General features: G+C 38.2%; 2 protein-coding genes across 2 annotated transcripts in view; one reads left to right on the top strand and one right to left on the bottom strand.

Moving 5' to 3' along the window:
• The window catches only part of LOC127419409 (F-box only protein 6-like), a 312359-nt gene that overhangs the window by 227976 nt on the left and 65925 nt on the right, over positions 1-18458 (bottom strand). The window lies entirely within an intron of this gene.
• The window catches only part of LOC127419381 (uncharacterized), a 36933-nt gene continuing 33041 nt past the window's right edge, over positions 14567-18458 (top strand). Inside the window, 5 exon segments of the mRNA XM_051660730.1 lie at positions 14567-14675; positions 15539-15598; positions 15601-15668; positions 16318-16417; positions 16420-18122. Coding sequence (XP_051516690.1) covers positions 14567-14675; positions 15539-15598; positions 15601-15668; positions 16318-16417; positions 16420-18122 — 2040 coding nt within the window.

Below are 18458 nucleotides of genomic sequence, written 5' to 3'. Positions count from 1 at the left end.
ACAGCTTACAAAAGAACCTAAAAGTATTATAAAAGTAGTTCATGTGACTCCTGTGTCATATTCCAAGTCTTCTAAAAGCATGCGATAGGTTTTGTTGAGGAAAAACTAAAAATATAAGTCATTTTTTACTGAAAATCTTGACGCCCTGAGCACTATGACACAAGCTCATTCACAGTGGCACACATTCACATGATGTTTCAACGATAAACAACTTGCATGAACACACAAGCCACTGTAAACAAGCTTCTGTCATGGTTTAGATTTAATTAAGCTCAACAAGTATGAAAAATCACTTACAACAAAATACACCCTCATTAAAACTAATGTGAAGAATATCAGAGGACTTCAAGCTAGTGGCAAAAACATCTTTAATATGTAAGCTTATAAAGTGCATGGATAGTTGTTGTTTTTTAATTCTTTCCCATTTGCACTGAGATCAGTATTTACACTCCCTGTGCAGTTTGATGCAGTTGGATAAACAGTATCTGTGTGAGTGAGACTCATGCAAAATGGAAAATGCATTACTGTGTCATCACAATGAAGTGACTCAACAATACATACACATTTACTACAATTTTATTTGTATTTTTTTTTTTTTTTTTTATTGTATTTTTTTTATGAATTTAGATCATTTTAATCAATGGACAGCATTTGTAAGCAAACACCAAATTAGGACAATTTATATCTTAATTATAATCCAGCTCCATCTAGTGGTCATCAACTCAAACTCAAATGACTGATCTTTCTTACAGATTAGCCTTGAGGACAGCATCATTTGAGAACAATGACCCAGCATTAGGGTCCGACAAGGATTTTGTCTGCTGGCCCAGTAGTTTCGATCTTTACTTGCCCTGGTGACATTTTCAATAGTCCCAAGGCAAAAAATAAATTTCAGCGACATATTTATAAATTAAGTGTCAGAGTATATTCTGGTGTACAGTTGGACAGGACTTAGGGTACGTTTACACGACAACGATGTACTAAAAACGGAAACGTTTTTCCTTTGCGTTTTTGAAAAGTATCGCGTACAGACGACAACGTTGTCAAAACGATCTCCGTTCACACGGATCCGTGAAAATGACTAAATAGGCTGTATTATGCATGCCAGGCCAGTAGTTGGCAATGTCACTTTGTAAAGAAACACTACGCGCCTGCGCACATAAACATTGTTCCACAGAGCGGTGAATACAAACAATGAAGATGGCGATCACTGGTCTTAGTAGTGATGCAGTAAATCTACACTTTGCTGGTGAAGCGTCAATAAACTCAAAATCTTGAGCAGCACAAACACAGTCCTGTAGTCCGCCACTGTATTTTTGAATGTCTTGCGTGTTGTTTTGAAGTACTCGCGCGCATGTCTATAGACTGAACACGTAATTCGCGTGCGCATGACGTCATTGTTTTCACAAATTCGCATTTTTGTATGTTTACACGGAGACAATAACAGCATCGTTTTCAAAAACTTGCACTTTGAAACCCGTTTTCAAAAGTTTGCGTTTTCAGGCCCCAAAACGCCGTTGTCGTGTAAACAAACAGCCAAAACGCATAAAATCGTTTCCGTTTTTAGTTGAAAACGTTGTCGTGTAAACGGCCCCTTAGAGTGGTGTATTTCACTATTGTGTCACATCTCTTTGTATTGATGCAAGAAAACATCAAGGGTGAAGAATCCTTAACTCTTCTGAACGTCCACAGCTCTATGCATTAAATATATTATTACACTTATAAAAACATATAAATATGTCTTTGGACATTTTATTGCTATAAATTCAAAAGGAAAATGTTGTCACTTTACTGAAGAAACTCATAGATTTCACTAGTCTTTTTTTATTGCTCACACACTTCAACACTTAGACATTCACCCTCTATCTTTCACTTACTGACAAACACAAACTCAATCATTGTTGTGTTTTAAGACACTGAGGGGAAATCAAGGCCTGGAAAATGTGATGGGAAGCACTGTCCAAAAGTGTGTTAGCCATCAAAATATATCCAGTTCCAATCTTTAGGAATTAGGATTTCCTTAAAGGAATAGTTCACCCTCTCATGCCATCCAAGGTGTGTATGACTTTCTCAATGCAGAACACAAACAAAGATTTTTAGAAGAATATTTCAGCTCTGTAGGTCCATAGCATAGGTGAATGGGTGCCAAATTTGTGAAGCTCCAAAAAGTACATATAGCCATCATAAATATAGTCAATCCAGTGGAATAATTAATGTCTGCTGAAGCGAAACACTTGGTGTAAGAAATAGATCAATATTTAAAACTTTTTTTTACTAAAAATATTAGCTTGCAGTCAGCTTATTCCAGAGGTTTGTACGTTGACAAGGGTGGAGTTCAGACAGGCTCTCATGTGACGTAAGCACGAAAGCCTCCTCTGCATAGATATTCATACATAGATCCATTATTAGCAGCTGTTTCTATGGACCGCGGTACTTTTTTGACACAAAAGGAGTTTATGCAGTGGTCTGAGCAAAGAGCTCAGTCTGAAGCATCTCCTCCATTCACTTCAATTCAAACAGATTCAAACAGTTCTGCTTGTTGACCGTTCCAAGATGGTGCCACAGTTGATGTATTCAAACCAGCCAAATGAGGCATCTATGTATGATTATCTATGCTTCTGTGTTGTAAACAACGCTGCACTTAAGTTTTTTCCATATTTCACATGTCAGTTCTCGCATGATCTTGCCAACGCGCTTGACCTTGACTCACGTGAATTTTTGTAAAATAACAAAGCTTTAAATATTTATCCATTTCTTACACACACCTAGTGTTTTGCTTCAGAAGACATTATTTAATCCACTGGAGTCGAATGGTTTACTTTTATGATGGCTGTATGTGCTTTTTGGAGCTTAAAAAATTTGGAACCCATTCACTTGCATTGTATGAACCTACAGAGCTGAAATATTATTCCAAAAATCTTTTATTTCTGTTCTGCAGAAGAAAGAAAGTCATACACATCTGGGATGGCATGAGGGTAAGTAAATTATGAGAGAATTTTCATTTTTGGATGAACTGTCCCTTTAAGTGAAGTTTTCACCTAAAAAAGAAAGGAGAAATAATGCTTGTTTGCATATAGACTCAGATTGTGTTTAACATTAATGCTGTCTTTGAAAGAAATATGCATGATACACTTAGAAACATTTAGAAGTTCTGTTTGTGCTTCATTTCAATTAAAGGAATATTTCAGGTTCAATTGAAGGTAAGCTCAGTAGACAGGGGGAAAATTTTTGATCAAGAGACAGTACATAGGTCAAGAGACTGTGAAAATAGTAAAAAGCACTAAACTGTAATTTTACATGTTTTACAGAAGGCTCAAATTGGATACAATTAGCAATAAATCTTTTCCTTTGCAAAGAGACTATTTTGGCTCAAAATCGGTCATGTTGACCTTTTGAAACCACTTTTAAGTATTTATGGCCAATTCAGCAAAGAAAACATTGTGATTTCTTTAAGCTGATGTGTGCCATTTTTTCTTTCTTTCTTGTATTCCATGTTAGTGTTGCTTCAACTAAATATGCAATTAATTTGTGAATCTAGTCACCACCATACACAAGTTATGAAGGCTTTTGTTCTTCATCAAGACTGAACAAAGTAATGTTGATGAGTTTGCAGGTTAGTGAATAAAACTGGTGCAACTGCGCAAACTGAATGAATTAAATTTATAAAATTTAGCATGTGACCTTAGATTGTTCTGTTGTCCATGTGTTTCAAGTTTTGTTGTGTTTGAATAATGAGCTCACAAGATACAGGCCAATTAGTCATTACAGGCCACACACAAAAATGTATTTGCTGATATCTTCCGAACAAGTTTACGAATCAAATTTCTTATCACAAGTTTTTGTCAGGAGGGTCTATAGATGATGTATACTAAATTTCGTGCGAATCAGGCAAATGGCCAAGGACGAGTTTCGAAAAGTAGGTTTTTCAGAAGTGGTACAAATTTTTTTTTTTGCCGAAACGAAAATCAATGTGACCATATTTGCCACCAGATTTGGGGGCACAGAAGGGTTTGGAAAAACTAAGAATAATTATTCTAGCCTATATGGTTCCGGAGTTATTCGCAAAAATCTCTGATGCCCAGACACTTTTAGGGCAGAAAAAAGAATAAGAAGAAAATCTTAACAAATACAATATGGTTCCAGCACCTTCAGGCCTCCCCAAACTATGAGTGGTGCTCCGTGGGGCTGCAAAATTTGAAGCAACCTCCAGAGTCATAGCTGTATGTGTAAATTCATAGAAAACAATTGTTTTGTTGTTGAGAAGGGTATAGATGCAGACTGAGCTCCAAAAAGAGGCGGGAGATCCAAAACGCCAGCAAAGACATAGGGAGACACTAACCTAACCTAACCCTTTCCTTAACTCTAACTGTTTGTGGAAGTGTCACCCCCTTTTAAAGGTGGCACAATCCCCTTTTGGAGTAACCCCACCCTCTTTTGGAGATTCCGCCTCCACAGATCTTATCCACGCTAGCGTTATCTTTGATTTCACTATGTAACACAATTTTTGTTCCTGGGTAGTAAGTGTTATTTCCTAATTGCTTATGCCTCAAAAGTATAGAAAATGGCTATTATTCCCCACAAACTTTGCTTTTGTGAACAGGACAGTGATATTTTGAAATGTACCTATTTCCAATGAGAAAACGGGCGAATTTGTGTCTTTTCGTTCACATAAAGTCAGAAAAAAAACAACACATAAATCCAAATTAACGTATTTATACTACAGTAATACAAAAATGACTACAAAAGATTTAGAAGTGAGTAGTTTTTCGAGATTTACGATTATACTGTAAATCACTTTCACGAATCAGCCCCCAAATGTAGTCTCCCATCATGTTCTCGTTATACTGTCATTGGTGGCGGCGTTCAAAGTCCATTATATCCTGATGGAAGCGCTCGCCTTGCTCTTCCGAGTATGCTCTCATGTTCTCCTTGAATTGATCAAGATGAGCATCAAGGATATGGACTTTGAGGGACATCCTACAGCCTGTGCTGTAGTTCTTCACCAGAGTCTCAACCAGCTCCACATAGTTTTCGGCCTTGTGATTGCCAAGGAAGTCCCGAACCACTGCGACAAAGCTGTTCCAAGCCGCTTTCTCCTTACTAGTGAGCTTCTTGGGGAATTCATTGCACTCCAGCATCTTCTTTAACTGTGGTCCGATGAAGACACCGGATTTGACCTTTGCCTCAGACAGCTTAGGGAAGAAGTCTTGAAGTTACTTGAAGGCTGCCAACTCCTTATCTAGAGCTCTGACAAATTGTTTCATAAGGCCCAATTTGATGTGCAGTAGTGGCATCAGCACCTTCCGGCGGTCGACCAGTGGCTCCCACTTGACGTTGTTCCTCCCCACAGAGAACTCAGCCAGCTGTGGCCAGTCCTGCTGTCCCAAAGGCGTCCCCAAAAAAACATTTTAAAATTAAAAACATTTACAATTTTAAAAATTAACAAATTTTATAACATAAAATTCTGAGCAACAATTGTCCATCTTACCTTCCAGAGATTTTTTTGCAGTGCTCACAGGTGAAATGAAGTGCCCAGGGTTTGTCTTGATCCCCGACAGGCATGCCAAAATATGCCTTGTAGGCCTCACACATCTTAGCAGATGCTTCCACGGATTACTTTTTCACTCTTGTCTTGATAAATTGGCCGCAGACATAGAAAAATGTGTCTGCCGGATGCTTGCAGCCTCTTGATGCCATCTCAGTAAAATGCAGATATGTATCCACTTAGGCAGCTAGAACTAAACTGAACTGGTGGGCTTAAGGCCCCTGTATTTATACTACTATTTATATTACTAGAAAGTTCTAGAAGTTACTCCAAGTTTACTCAGCACTGAATCTATCTGGAATGTTCTGGAAAATAGGTAAATTTCAAAATATCACTGTCCTGGTCACAAAAGCAAGGTTTGTGGGGAATAATAGCCATTTTCTATGCTTTTGAGGCATAAGCAATTAGGAAATAACACTTACTACCCAGGAACCAAAAAAACAAAAAAAACAATTGTTACACAGTGTTTTTGATGGGAATGACAACGAGGCTGTGAGGGACAGACTTACCATCTCTTCAATGGGCTGTACTGCAGTTTAAAGTGTTTTTGGATTGTTCCGCAGACAAAACATTGATCAAATATCTGTCCAGGAACATTCAGTATACAAAGAACTCCAGACAACATGAGTCTGATCAGATCTGACCAAGGAGCTTTATACAGCTTTATACCGTTCCTGCCATTGAAGAGACTGTAAGTTTATCCCTCACAGCCTCATTGTCATTCTTATTAAAAATGAAAGATGGCGCTACTGTGAATAAGGTCTATTTGGAGATCTCTGGCCTACACAAGTAGGTATAGCTGCAGGCTGCAGATCTCCAAAATGGGGTTGCGCTAACTCCGCAGATGGTTAGGGAAAGGGTTAGGTAAGGGGCTCCCTATATCAATTTCAATTTTCAATTTAAAAATACTTTATTGGCATGATTGTGTTTACATACAATATTGCCAAAGCATTAATACACAAAACAGATAATGACAAGACAAATAATAATAAAAATAATAAAACATTAACAGAAACAATAAAAATATAATTAAAATAAGGTGCCAGGTAATGAATAAAAAAAACAAATATATATATATATATATATATATATATATATATATATATATATATATATATATAATAACAATATACACTATACAATATAAAATAAAATAAGCATTTAACAAGACATTATGAACATAAGAAAATAAAAATACTGTGACTGGAGTACATTAAAGCAGTGATTGGTTTCTGAGGGTGTGCAGCTCAAAAATGAATTTTGCTGCAACTGATGCATGATTGTCCTCCCCTAGTAACACCTGCATTTGATCTGTTTCTGCTGAACTGGAAAACTGTGGCATGAGGTTTGAGAGTTTGTCAAAGTATTTCTCTCTCATCTCTGTAAATTTCTCACAGTGAAGGAGAAAGTGTCTCGGTCTCGACCTCACCAGTGTCACTGTGAGCACAGACTCATTCTTCCTTTGGAAGCCATGTTTGTCTGTGTCTGCCTTTTTCTATGGCCAGACTGTGATCACTGAGCCTGTATTTGGTGAGAATCCGTCTCTGTTTTGGATCTCTTACCGTGTGGAGATATTCTGCCAGATTATTCATTTTGTTTAGGGTCCGATAACATTCCAATTTGCTTGAAATATGAATTTTTGCTTTCTTTTATGATTTGGTTTATTCTGATTTGGTTTTGTTCAGCAGTGCTGGTCTGAAACTGGTGTTTTTTAGTTGTTAGTGGGTTTGTGAGTTTCAGAGTCAAATGACAAAGGGGACTGGTTTTAGGCTTCAACTCTTGGGTTTTAAGGGCTTCATGTTGCAATGTGTTAGGGGAACTTGAATTTAGGTGTGTCCAAAATTTGAGGGATCATTTTTCAATATGTATAATTAGGGGGTATCTGCCTAGTTCGGCCCAGCATGCATTAGTAGGTGTTCTTCTCTGAACTCTTAGAATGTTTCTACAGAATTCTGCATGCAGGGATTCTATGGGGTATTTGTTCCATCTAGAGTAATCTGCCAGACAGAGTGGACCCTAAACCTCACATCCATACAGAGCAATAAGCATAATAATACTATCAAAGATTTTACTCCAAATTGTTACAGGAATGTCTATTTTGGTAAATTTGCCCTTAATAGCATAAAATGCTCTTCTAGCTTTCTCTTTTAGTGCATTCACTGCCAGACCAAAACCCCCTGAAGCACTGATTTTAAGACCGAGGTATTCGTAGTGTAGGGTGTGTTCTATTGCAGTGTTTCCCAGAGTGAATGTGTATCTGGTTTCCTGTAATATGGCTTTTTTTCTGGAAGATCATAATTTTAGGGGTTTTTTTTCAAATTGACTGTCAGGGCCCAGTTCTGACAGTAGTTCTCCAGCAGGTCCAGATGCTGCTGTAGCCCTTGTGCAGTAGCTGACAGCAGCACCAGATAATCTGCACAGAGAAAAAATTTAACTTCAGAATTATATAGAGTAAGACAGGGTGTTGCAGATTGTTCCAGTAGCACTGCTAACTCATTCATGTAAAAGTTGAACAGAGTTGGACTCAAACTGCAGCCCTGTCTCACTCCACGCCCTTGAGTGAAGAATTCTGTTCTTTTATTGCTAATTTTAACTCCGCACCTGTTGTCCGAATACATAGATTTGATAGTGTCATACATTTTACCCCCAATGCCGGATTGTAGAATTTTATAATATAGACCATCATGCCAAATGGATGTTCTGTGGGTTGTGCAGAGTGGACTGACAGAGGATTTGGAGTGTGCTGTTTGTTGTGGGGCACCAGAATTTTCCAACCTTTTGTTTAGGGAAGAGCTTTCGGTGGTGCAAGAACTTACCATTTGAGTCTATAAGAATTGCTGTTTTTGGTGGTTGTAGTTTCCGGACTTGAGGCTTCCGAGAGTGCTTTGGGGTATGATGAGGGGTTTGAAGGTTTTGTGTTTGAAGAGGACTGCGCTGAGCTGGCTGTGTGACAGTGCTGTCGCTGGTCTCCTGACTGTTCTCTGTAGCAGGTTGCTCATTGTCTGTCTGTGAGTCAGTGGATGAGCAACTGAAATGCACTTTATCAGTGGTTCTGCTTATGTTTTCCAGTTTTTCATTAATGCTATGAATAAGTGTGTCTTTTTCCATCAGGTCTTTTCTCAGTTCAGACACTTTTTCATTTAAATTATTGTCTTTTAGGAGATTTTTTATTTTCATCTCCAGCAATCCTTTTGTGGTGCTGTATTGTTCTTTGAAACCCTTTAACTCCTCTCTTAGATTTTGAGAGGTGTCAGTTTCTTGGAGTTTGCTTTCTTTGAATTCAGTAATTTCCATTTGCAGTTGGGAAGGCACTCCTGAAAGCACTGAATAGAAACTGTTGATCTGGGTGTGTGTGGGTAGAGAGGGGCAGTTTGTGTGCATGACGGTGAAGCTGTGACCTCTTCTGCTGCTGTTGTTGGGGGGAGAGAAGACTTTTCCTTCTTAGCTAGGACTTTTAGTTCAGCAAAGTCTCTCTCAAATTGCTCAAGTCTGTCCTCTGAGCCTTGGACCATTACAGTGCCATTGTGATACAGGTTGATGTTGAACTTTGGCGCAGTGTCCAGATACAGTTGTCTCGTGGCTCTATTTCCACCCATTTTTAGATCTTTAAAATTGGAGCAGAGTGCTGAGTGCCAGGCATTTGGAAACTCTGTATAAAAGAACAGGGCTGTTTTTACTCTTCTGTGGTTTATTTCCATGAAATCTGCTCTGAGAGTTTCTGGGAATTCTCTGATTAATTTAGTTTTAAATTTCTTTCTTTTTAATTTGCAGTCTCGCTGGTTACATCATCAGGATATGTGATGGCCAGAGTGTTGAGGTCACACCCTTCTGATGAGGCATATCCATCCATTGTCACCTTGATTGCTTTAGGTCTTTGAAATTTAGATAGGAGTGAGGCTATCCAGATGTAAGAATTTGTGATTGGATTAGCCGTTCTCAGACTATTGGCCTCTCAGTGTGCCATTCAGCCCTTTGTTTGGCTTGGATGCTTTCACGCCTTCCACTTTGCACCTCTAGCACAGTCTTGGGTTGTTGTTGAGCAGGTAGGCAGGCAGACCTAGGTTAACTCTCACTCTGTTTAATTTTATGTATTAAACTTAGCTATTTGTTTCCCTTAATTTTCCAATATTTCAGCCTTTTAAAGGTACTCACTGCACACTGATACCATCAGATTGTCCATGTAGCTTCTCTGTTGGCTGATGCTTTGTTTCTGGTGTGGTCTGTGGAGTCCTTAAAATGCTGAGATTTCCCGAGTGTTTGTTCCAAAATTCCAAGTTTGTTTAAAAGTAATTTAAATCCAAATTATACTGATGCAAATCAGTGTAAATATAATCCAATATGACCTAGCAATAAAATCCAATAAAATCCTGGTTTATCTAGCAAAAAAAAAATATATATATATATATTTTGTAAAATAGCAGGAGCTCAGGAGTGCATGCCTCACTCTCAGTCTTCTCTCTCTCTCTCTGCCTCACTCTAATGCAAACACACCACACACGCACACAGAGCACAGCTTCAGCATGGGGAATGGACAGATACTTGGTGTGAAAAGGAAGCATATGTACAGGCTCTTTGGATGGCCAGTATGAAGCATCAGTAGATAGCTGTGACCTCTCTGAATGAATTATCTGTCCGAACGAGCACAGCCACGATTTCAGCATGTAATGCTGCTTTGGCAAATACAGTCGGTCTGTATATCTTTGCTGGCGATTTGGAGCTCCCGCCCCTTTTTGGAGCTCTGTCTGTAACTATACCCTTCTCAGCCTGCAGCTATACCAACTTGGTGTCGTCCGGCAGATACATCGGTTGAGCAACTGCCTTAAAAAAAACAAAAAAACATTAACATAATTTTTTTTTTAATACACTGACTATTGTTTTAAAGTATACACTATTTCATAATTCTGTACACGTTCAATGTGATTGTTGCTGATAAAAAACACTTTTATTGAAAATATCTGTTTGAAATGAAATAGGGTGAATTCAGATAAATACTGTCTCTTTTTCCACATTGGGCATACCGGATTTCCCCGATTTTTCCACAATCTGGGAAAATTGCATTTTTAGTGTAATATGAGGTAAAGATGCACAATTTATGATACCAGCATTGTCAGATTTTACTGCTGATTTGAAATATGTACTTTGATCGTATTCTTGACCAACCGTTTTTGAGGTTTCGGTCTCCTCGCATTCAAGTAGATAAGAGTTGCATTGTCGTGACTGGGCATAGCCTCCGAGAGCGTTCCAAAATGGCCGACAGTGGACTGACTTGCTAAAAAGACTTTGGTACTAGTCTCTAAAAAGACTGCTATTAACATCACTTCCAGTTTATTCGTATCTTATGTGCCCTTCAAGTGGACTTGGAAATATCGTAATAACGAATTTAGAGCACATGAATGACCCAGCGATGTTGTACTTACGAGCGGGAAACTCTGAATTCTAGATGATACCCGAGCTGGGACTTTGGAAGGGGCGTGTCGACAGGAAAGATGATGGAAACAAATGATTTGTTTCAACTTCTGTTCTTTACTTCAAAATATTATTTTGTTGTATAAAGCCCTATTTGGATGGCAATTGTTTCTCAGGGTGATGTCTGTAAAAGCAATTTTTCATGGCTCCTCTGTGATAAAACTCATGCGCTTGGATGACAATTAAATCACGGGGGACGAGCAAGACTTTTTGTCAATCACATGATTGCAGTTGCGCTTGTTATATGGAAAATTCATCAATCCACAAACTGTATCCTCTGTATTTGCACTGAAATATGTTTGGAATTACGCTAAAGTGAAAATAAAAATTTTAAAGCATGAGGGAACACGCTGCAAAGCGCTGCGGACATTTACAGTGTAAATTTTCACATATCCAAAAATCGCCAAAATTCTTGTGAAGAGCAATTAAACGAATCAAGAAACTGTAAGGACAAGACTGTTCATCAGCGCAGCCAAACAAATCTGTCAGTGGAGGTACGCATGTTTCGTCACCCGCATCACCTCAGCTGCGCCACTTGCGCGCTCTTTCCTAAGTGCACGCAAGGAGCTATAGAAGCTGCACATATCAAGGACAGAAAAGATGGTTAAAATGAAATTTGAGGAGCTATGGTAAAAATGGTTTTCTTAGGTTTTATCTATCAAAATGACGGACATAATTTGGAATTATCTGTCAGTGTTTAAAAAGTGGAGGTGAAAATTAAACCTTTTAAATAAGATAGACATTAACCCGGCAATATTTCTGGGACTACTAGACCCGTATAAACGAGTAGTCATGCAAGCCCTATGTATAAATGTATTTAGTAAATTTTTCTACATTAAAATGTGATATATTAAAATTGTATTACATTGCTGCCATAATAATGGACCATTTCAAAAGTTTACGTGATCTGGCTCTCCTTTTTCTTTTCCTTCTATTTAAGAGTTCCCACTCACTGTGGTGGAGCGGCGACGTAATTTTATTATTGTGAATTATTTCAAAAATTTCGGTTACACAATCCAAATGTACGGCACTTAGCAGTGGTCAAAAAGGATTTCCAAAATGGCTTTTGGATTATAAACTCAGAGATGTGGTTTTGGATGGTAATTAAATTACCACATGACCTTGGTGTTTGTCAAAAAATTGTAGGTAATTTTCTGATGGGAGGTGGGAGAAAAACACAGAAATTTCGGATTCGGGTGGCAATAAAATCACTGACTACCCCCTGTAAATGCTGGAATTACCTCACGTCCCCATGTTAAATAATTGCCGTCCGAATAGTGCTTTAGAGTGATACATGTAATTCACTTAAGTTTATTCACCGGTACAACAGAAAACAAGCTTTTGCCATCATTCATTGTGTATTTGTTGAGTTCGGCTTCTTCCTTATTTTGTTTTACACTTGAATGTGTGCCATGTCTTAGTAACGAATGCCCAACTCGGAGGTACGAGCTTCCCAGGTCCACTTGAAGGATTACCGCCACTTGAAAAAAACCCACGAGTCGAGAGCGTTGCATTGTGGGATTAAAACAGTCACACTATTTCTGCCATAGATGGATATGGCAAAAGTAGTAATAGAATTGGTCGAGACCTGCCACGATTTCAACATGTACTGCTGCATGACAAATACAGTCGGTCTGCAATCTGCATACTTTTCAAAAACAATACAAGTAGTATTCAATTCCGAACATATCCTCTTTGTACGTCATCCTCTGCGTTTTATCAACGAGTAAATAAGGTTGTTAAATGGCTTATCGAACAGCATTGCACAACTGATCTTTCATGGGTAGTTAATGTTAAATTAAGCGATTAACAACCCGAATACCGTAAATGAATAAACCACTTCGAGTCTTGCACACAAACGTATTCATCAGCCTACATCTTTTAAGACGCGGTGAAGGTTAACGCCATTACATTCAATTAAAATAAAAGCCGCTATCAGCAAAAACAGATGCAAACGCATCAGTCAAATTCATTTGTCCGTATTTCTCCGTCGATTAAAACGCATGCTTTGAGGGCCGACTTGTGATTCCAGATAGATCGACTCCCCACGTGGAACCGACCAATCCGACGATGTGCTGAAAACGCGGGATCGCCAGAGGGAGAGTCGACGACCAAAACAACACGGGACGAATCGGTGGTAAGTCGCAGTTTACGAAATCAAACGTTTTTTTTTACTGTAATGTTTATGTCGTAACTTTAAATAGCTGTAAACAGCGACATGCAAATCCGGGCAATGTTATCAGGATTGTTTAGAGGAGCTGTTCTATAGGATTTCATCTTTGAAAATACTTTCTTCGGAAGCGTTCGAGAATTTGTAGCGTTCGACTCGCGGTAGTTTGAATGGATATATACACATGTACATACTCAAACGTGTGGACAGCGTTGTTTTTAATAGAAAAGACCAGAATGCCTTTTTCAACTTTAAAAGTTGCGTATAACTTCCGACTGTTATGAAGAAATGTATACACAGCTGGCGTTATCATTTTTAGTTCTCGAAAGTATGTGCCTGCAGGCAAGAAATGTTCACGAATAACAATTTAAGACCGCAGTTAAGATAGTTTGCGGTTATAGCGATTCGGGGTGTTTTTCTGCTTTTTTAAAGACAACAAAGCAATTACAGTACTAAAAATTGATACATTTTCTTAGTCCTGATTTGTGAAATCAGATCTCTAAATCTACCGATTTATCCTTTAATGCGTATAAAAACAAGACGCTATATACCAGGAAAGTGAAACAAACCTTAAATTAACCAGGCTGATTTTCTTTTCTTATTTGTCTGTTTGCAAGTCGTTAAATCAGAAAAGTGGTAAATGTGCGTTTTTACGAATAATTACTATTCCCGTTTAATATACTATGAATTATAAAAAGATTGAAAAAACTATGATACCATCTTGTCTTATTCATAAACTTATAAATGTAATGTAAACACAAAAAATATAAACACTTTTCCCAAACACTGTCTTGTTACCTTAACGTGTTTCAACAGGCATTGTGTTAAATAAAAGGAATACAATTCAGATGCACATTTTTCAGCTATCTGTGTAGCAGAAAGGTCAAACAACGAAAAATAGCACGTTTCGAAGAAATAGGCTTTTGTCTCTTTGTGTCCTGTCCTGTATCCCACCGTGCAGTGGGGAGGAATGGCTGCTGAGGGGAAGCCGCTGTAGCTTCATTGGTCCGAGCAGCTGTTTCCGCCCTTTAAGTTTTCGCGGTAAAATCTGGGGTCCACGGAAGGCACAATATAACATTCTGAAACGTCAGGAAATTCTAAACGGTGCTTTTTAATATTACGATTAGAAATATTTATCCAGATCTAAGGACGTCGTCATCTGAAGATACTTTTGCTGAAGAAGAAAACGTTTTGGTCTGTTGCTTTTCTTTTAAAGTGTTTTTTCTTCTTTGTTTGAATGAATAAAACCACATTTAGTGCTTAAATTGAGTCCTAACATTCGAGTCCTAAGAGTTGTTATTACATAATTAATACAGTATTTGTGTATGATTGTTAGGACGCTTTATTCTAATTTTCAGACTAATGTATTTCTTACAATTTAACTCATGAATGTAGAGGTTGGAGAGAATGAGAAACACAATCACAGGGAGCTGCTAGCCTGGCTCAATGGCTTACTGAAGACCACATTCAGTGAAGAGGAGCAGATCTGCTCAGGTTCTTTTGTTTTCCAGGTAATTCATTTTTTTAAATTGGATACACCAGTCATGTTGTTACTGACTGCTGTAAGTAGGGCTGGATATTGATACAGATTTCCAGATTCGATTCCGATTCACAAGCTCTCGATTCGGATTTTGATTAGAAATCGATTCAAATGGGTATGTTTCAGTTATAATGTTCATTGTGCTTACGTGAAATAAATGATCTCCCAGCGAATGCTCTTAATTATACGGGGGCCTTCTAACTTGGTACATTACAAAAATGTGAATTTTACTTATTATATTTTATTAGTTATTCATCACATTTCAGCTAAAATGAACATATCCATGTATTCAATAAATCTAATATTATATTGCATTATATTAGATTTGTTATGTGTTTATTGTTTAATGCGTAATTTAAACTATTTACAAGTATACACTGATTTGTTGAGCGCATGTTAAAAAAACGGCACTGTCTCTTTAAGTCATTGGCTAATCATAGACATTTTTGTCCCATAGCAAGAAATTTGGTGACAAATGCTAGTGATTTCCTCTCATTTCAGTAGAGGGTTGTGCATACATTAAAAGATTGATTTTGGGATTTAAGAATCAATATCAAGATTGTTCAAATGAAGATTGCAATGCATTTTACCCAGTCTCTTTTATTTTTACCCTTTTATTTAAAGGTGTGCTCAGTAATATTACCATGGTAATAATTAAAAAGGTTGCCAGACAATGTACTTTATGTTGTTTAAGGTTTGTATAATTGAAACCAGGGAAGAGCAAATATTGTTATGGATTGCAGCATTTGTTGAGACATGACAGATATGGGAAAAAAATAGACTTTTGAGTTATGTGTCTGCATGGTGTGTTTTTCAGGTGTTGCATTTGGCCAGTTGTTGGGGAAAATTCGACTTGGATCTATCAACTTAAATGAAGTTGGAAGAAAAACATCCTGAACAGCTACAAGCTTCTACAGGAGGCCTTCAACAAGGTGCAAATTAAGAAAGCTAGTTTTTATGGATTCATGAGATACAACTCCAGATTAGTTGAATTTTATGTGTATATAAATGTATCAAAAAATACTCTTATTAGATGGTGATTTTATGGACATGCATTATTGATCACATTTACATGCACTTAAGAAAACAGTTTAGTCTAGGAAAAAATTCAACATTTCTAGGAGTACAGTGGAAAAAGCACATACACTATAAAATATACCCATTTTATACACACCAATTTAAAATATAACTACTGTCACTCACGTCTGTGTATATGCGCTCGTACATTTTTATGTTTGAGGGAAACCCCACTATTACAGCGCAATTCTGCTGCAGGTCGCGATGCAAAGTTAAGAAATCAAACACAGCAACAACTATGGAATATCTGGAAATAAAATGAAGCAATGGAGAATAAAATGGCAAAGTGTTCCTCAGATTCCATGTTTGTTATTTACACAAGCGTTGCAGGAAAATTACGTTGCTGTGGAAAAAGTTGCTTACTGATCCGAGCCGCAAGTGTACAGTAAAGAGAAAGCTGCAAATTCAGTGTATGTAAACTGGAACGCCACATGCCAGCCTTAAGTAGCTTTCTCGCAATAAACGGCTGTGCATATAAATGAGTTAATTGTCAAAATAGGTTTCTTCTTCCACTTAAAGGAACTGGAGGTGAAATTGTTGGTGAACGGAGACAACCTGAAAACATAAGATTTGCTTACATGGTTTAAAGTGTTTTATGATCACAGTTCTGTGGGGCAGAAGTAAATCCTCAGGAGGGTTGTGGTGAACAGAAAGAAGGGTCATTAATGTCAAGCCCTGAGTTTGAAACGTGTAGGTGTCTCTGTTTTTGGGTTGCTTATTTTATTTTTATTGCCTTTGGCACAATGAAAAATTACATTTGCTTGTCACGTTTGCTGACTTTCTTCTTCATTTTATTGATAGCAAAAGAGGAGAAACATACTTCAAGACTCTACAGCGTTGCAAATACAAAGTCTCCAACCCAGAACATGACAAAAGCTAAGAAGGAAAGAGATGCTGAATCCTTGTATTCTTCCTCCTGCAGCCCGGCCATAGTGTGTTTCATCAGAAAGTATTGTCCACCTACCACATCTGATTCTTGCTTAAACAGGCTCAGGCTAGCATTAGGCCAGAGATACCTAGAAGACGTAGCAGCCATTTGCAGTCAGGCACCATACTGCCTTTATTTATACCATGGAGTGGAGCTTGAGGACAAGAAGGAGGCTACTGTGGTCCTGCTGGGATTCTTTGACAGAGCTACTGGGGAAAACAAGATCAGACTACTTGATGTCTTTCACCCTAAAGAAGAGACTGCTAATGCCATCTGTAGCTGCATTGTAGATATCCTGGAGAAGTTCAAAATACCTTTAATAAACATGGCCATCATTTATTCAAATTCCCCAGATCATGAATATCTTCCCTCAAGTTTGAAGAAGTTTAAACCTGATATTGTGTCTTTATGTGGGCTTACAGATATGGCAGGACAAGTGTGTCACAGTGGTGTCATAGCAATGGAGTTTTCAGAGCTGATTCAGAATCTCATCACAGAGATCTACAAACACTTTCCGTCTTTCCCAGATGCTCTAAAAAATGTGATTGAAGATGTTGAGGGGTCATACTTGAATGAACTCTTAACATCTGATTGCTCTCTCTTCTGGAGAATAATCCACAAAATGACTATTGCTTGGTCAGACATTGAGAAATACTTTGGATGTCAGGAGAACAGTATAGCTGTACAAGCAATCTGTCTTCTTCTTAGGGATCCTAAAGTAAGACTGAACATCCTGTTTCTTAGCTATGCTTTGCAGCCGCTTTGTAATTTTCAGGAGAATTTTAACCAAGGGGTCAGTGTGACACAACTCCTCCGAGATGCTTCTCAGTTACTGAAATTCTACACAAAGAGCTTCCTCAGACCTGGAGCAGCAGAGTATTTTCTTCGGAGAGGAAAGGCCTCCCTTGTGAAGGAGACAGTGGGACATTTACCTAGAGGAGAGGTTGAAGTTGGCAAGCAAGCAGCCGACTTTCTTCAGCAAAATGCCACAAAGCTGACCGACTACTTGGAGAACTTCCATAGGTCCATCATCTCCTTCTACACGACTGTTACTCTTAGTATTGTCAAACATTTACCCTTTCCAGACTCCACACTGAGAAACTTGTCATTAGTGTTGAGTCCAGGGAACAAGCTTGAGGTGACTGGCAAAGTAGTCCAAGATTTAGGTGTCTGTTTCGGAGTTTGCTCAAGCCCTGAGAAAGTCAGCTTGCTGACAGATGAGTTTTTGGAGTACCAATTCATTGATGGAGGTGACATGCACTCAGAAAACCAGTCGATGGAGCAGTACTGGAAGAGCGAGCTGAGGATTATGGGAAGGACATCCAGTTTTGGGAAATTAATCCTTAGCCTGTTGGCCATGCCGAAAACATTGAAAAAAGAGATCATTTTTGAGCAGGTGAGTCACATAAGTATGAGCAGCTTGATTGCTTTAGGAAACATTGCCCACAAAGCATGTTTTCTCAAACCACTTTTAGAAGAATGTTAGGCTTGCTGTTGATTTCCACAGACAATTACTTTGACTTATCCCTCAGTTTGTAAAAAACAAACAAAAATCGTGTTAAAGCCCAAAGTATACTTCGGTTTTTACATGAATGCTAGGGGATGCGTACAGTTGAATGCTCAGCCTTTCAAAGTATATTCCATTTGACAGCGTGCGTTATCACAGGCAGTCGATGTATGCACACTGCAACTGCCATGTGATACTGAACTTTCTGTTCAAGAGTTTAGACCC

Source organism: Myxocyprinus asiaticus, chromosome 28 (genome assembly GCF_019703515.2).
Source record: "Myxocyprinus asiaticus isolate MX2 ecotype Aquarium Trade chromosome 28, UBuf_Myxa_2, whole genome shotgun sequence".
Classification (NCBI taxonomy): Eukaryota; Metazoa; Chordata; class Actinopteri; order Cypriniformes; family Catostomidae; genus Myxocyprinus; species Myxocyprinus asiaticus.
Note: the sequence above shows the minus strand (reverse complement) of the source record. Positions and strands in the feature narration are given on the sequence as shown.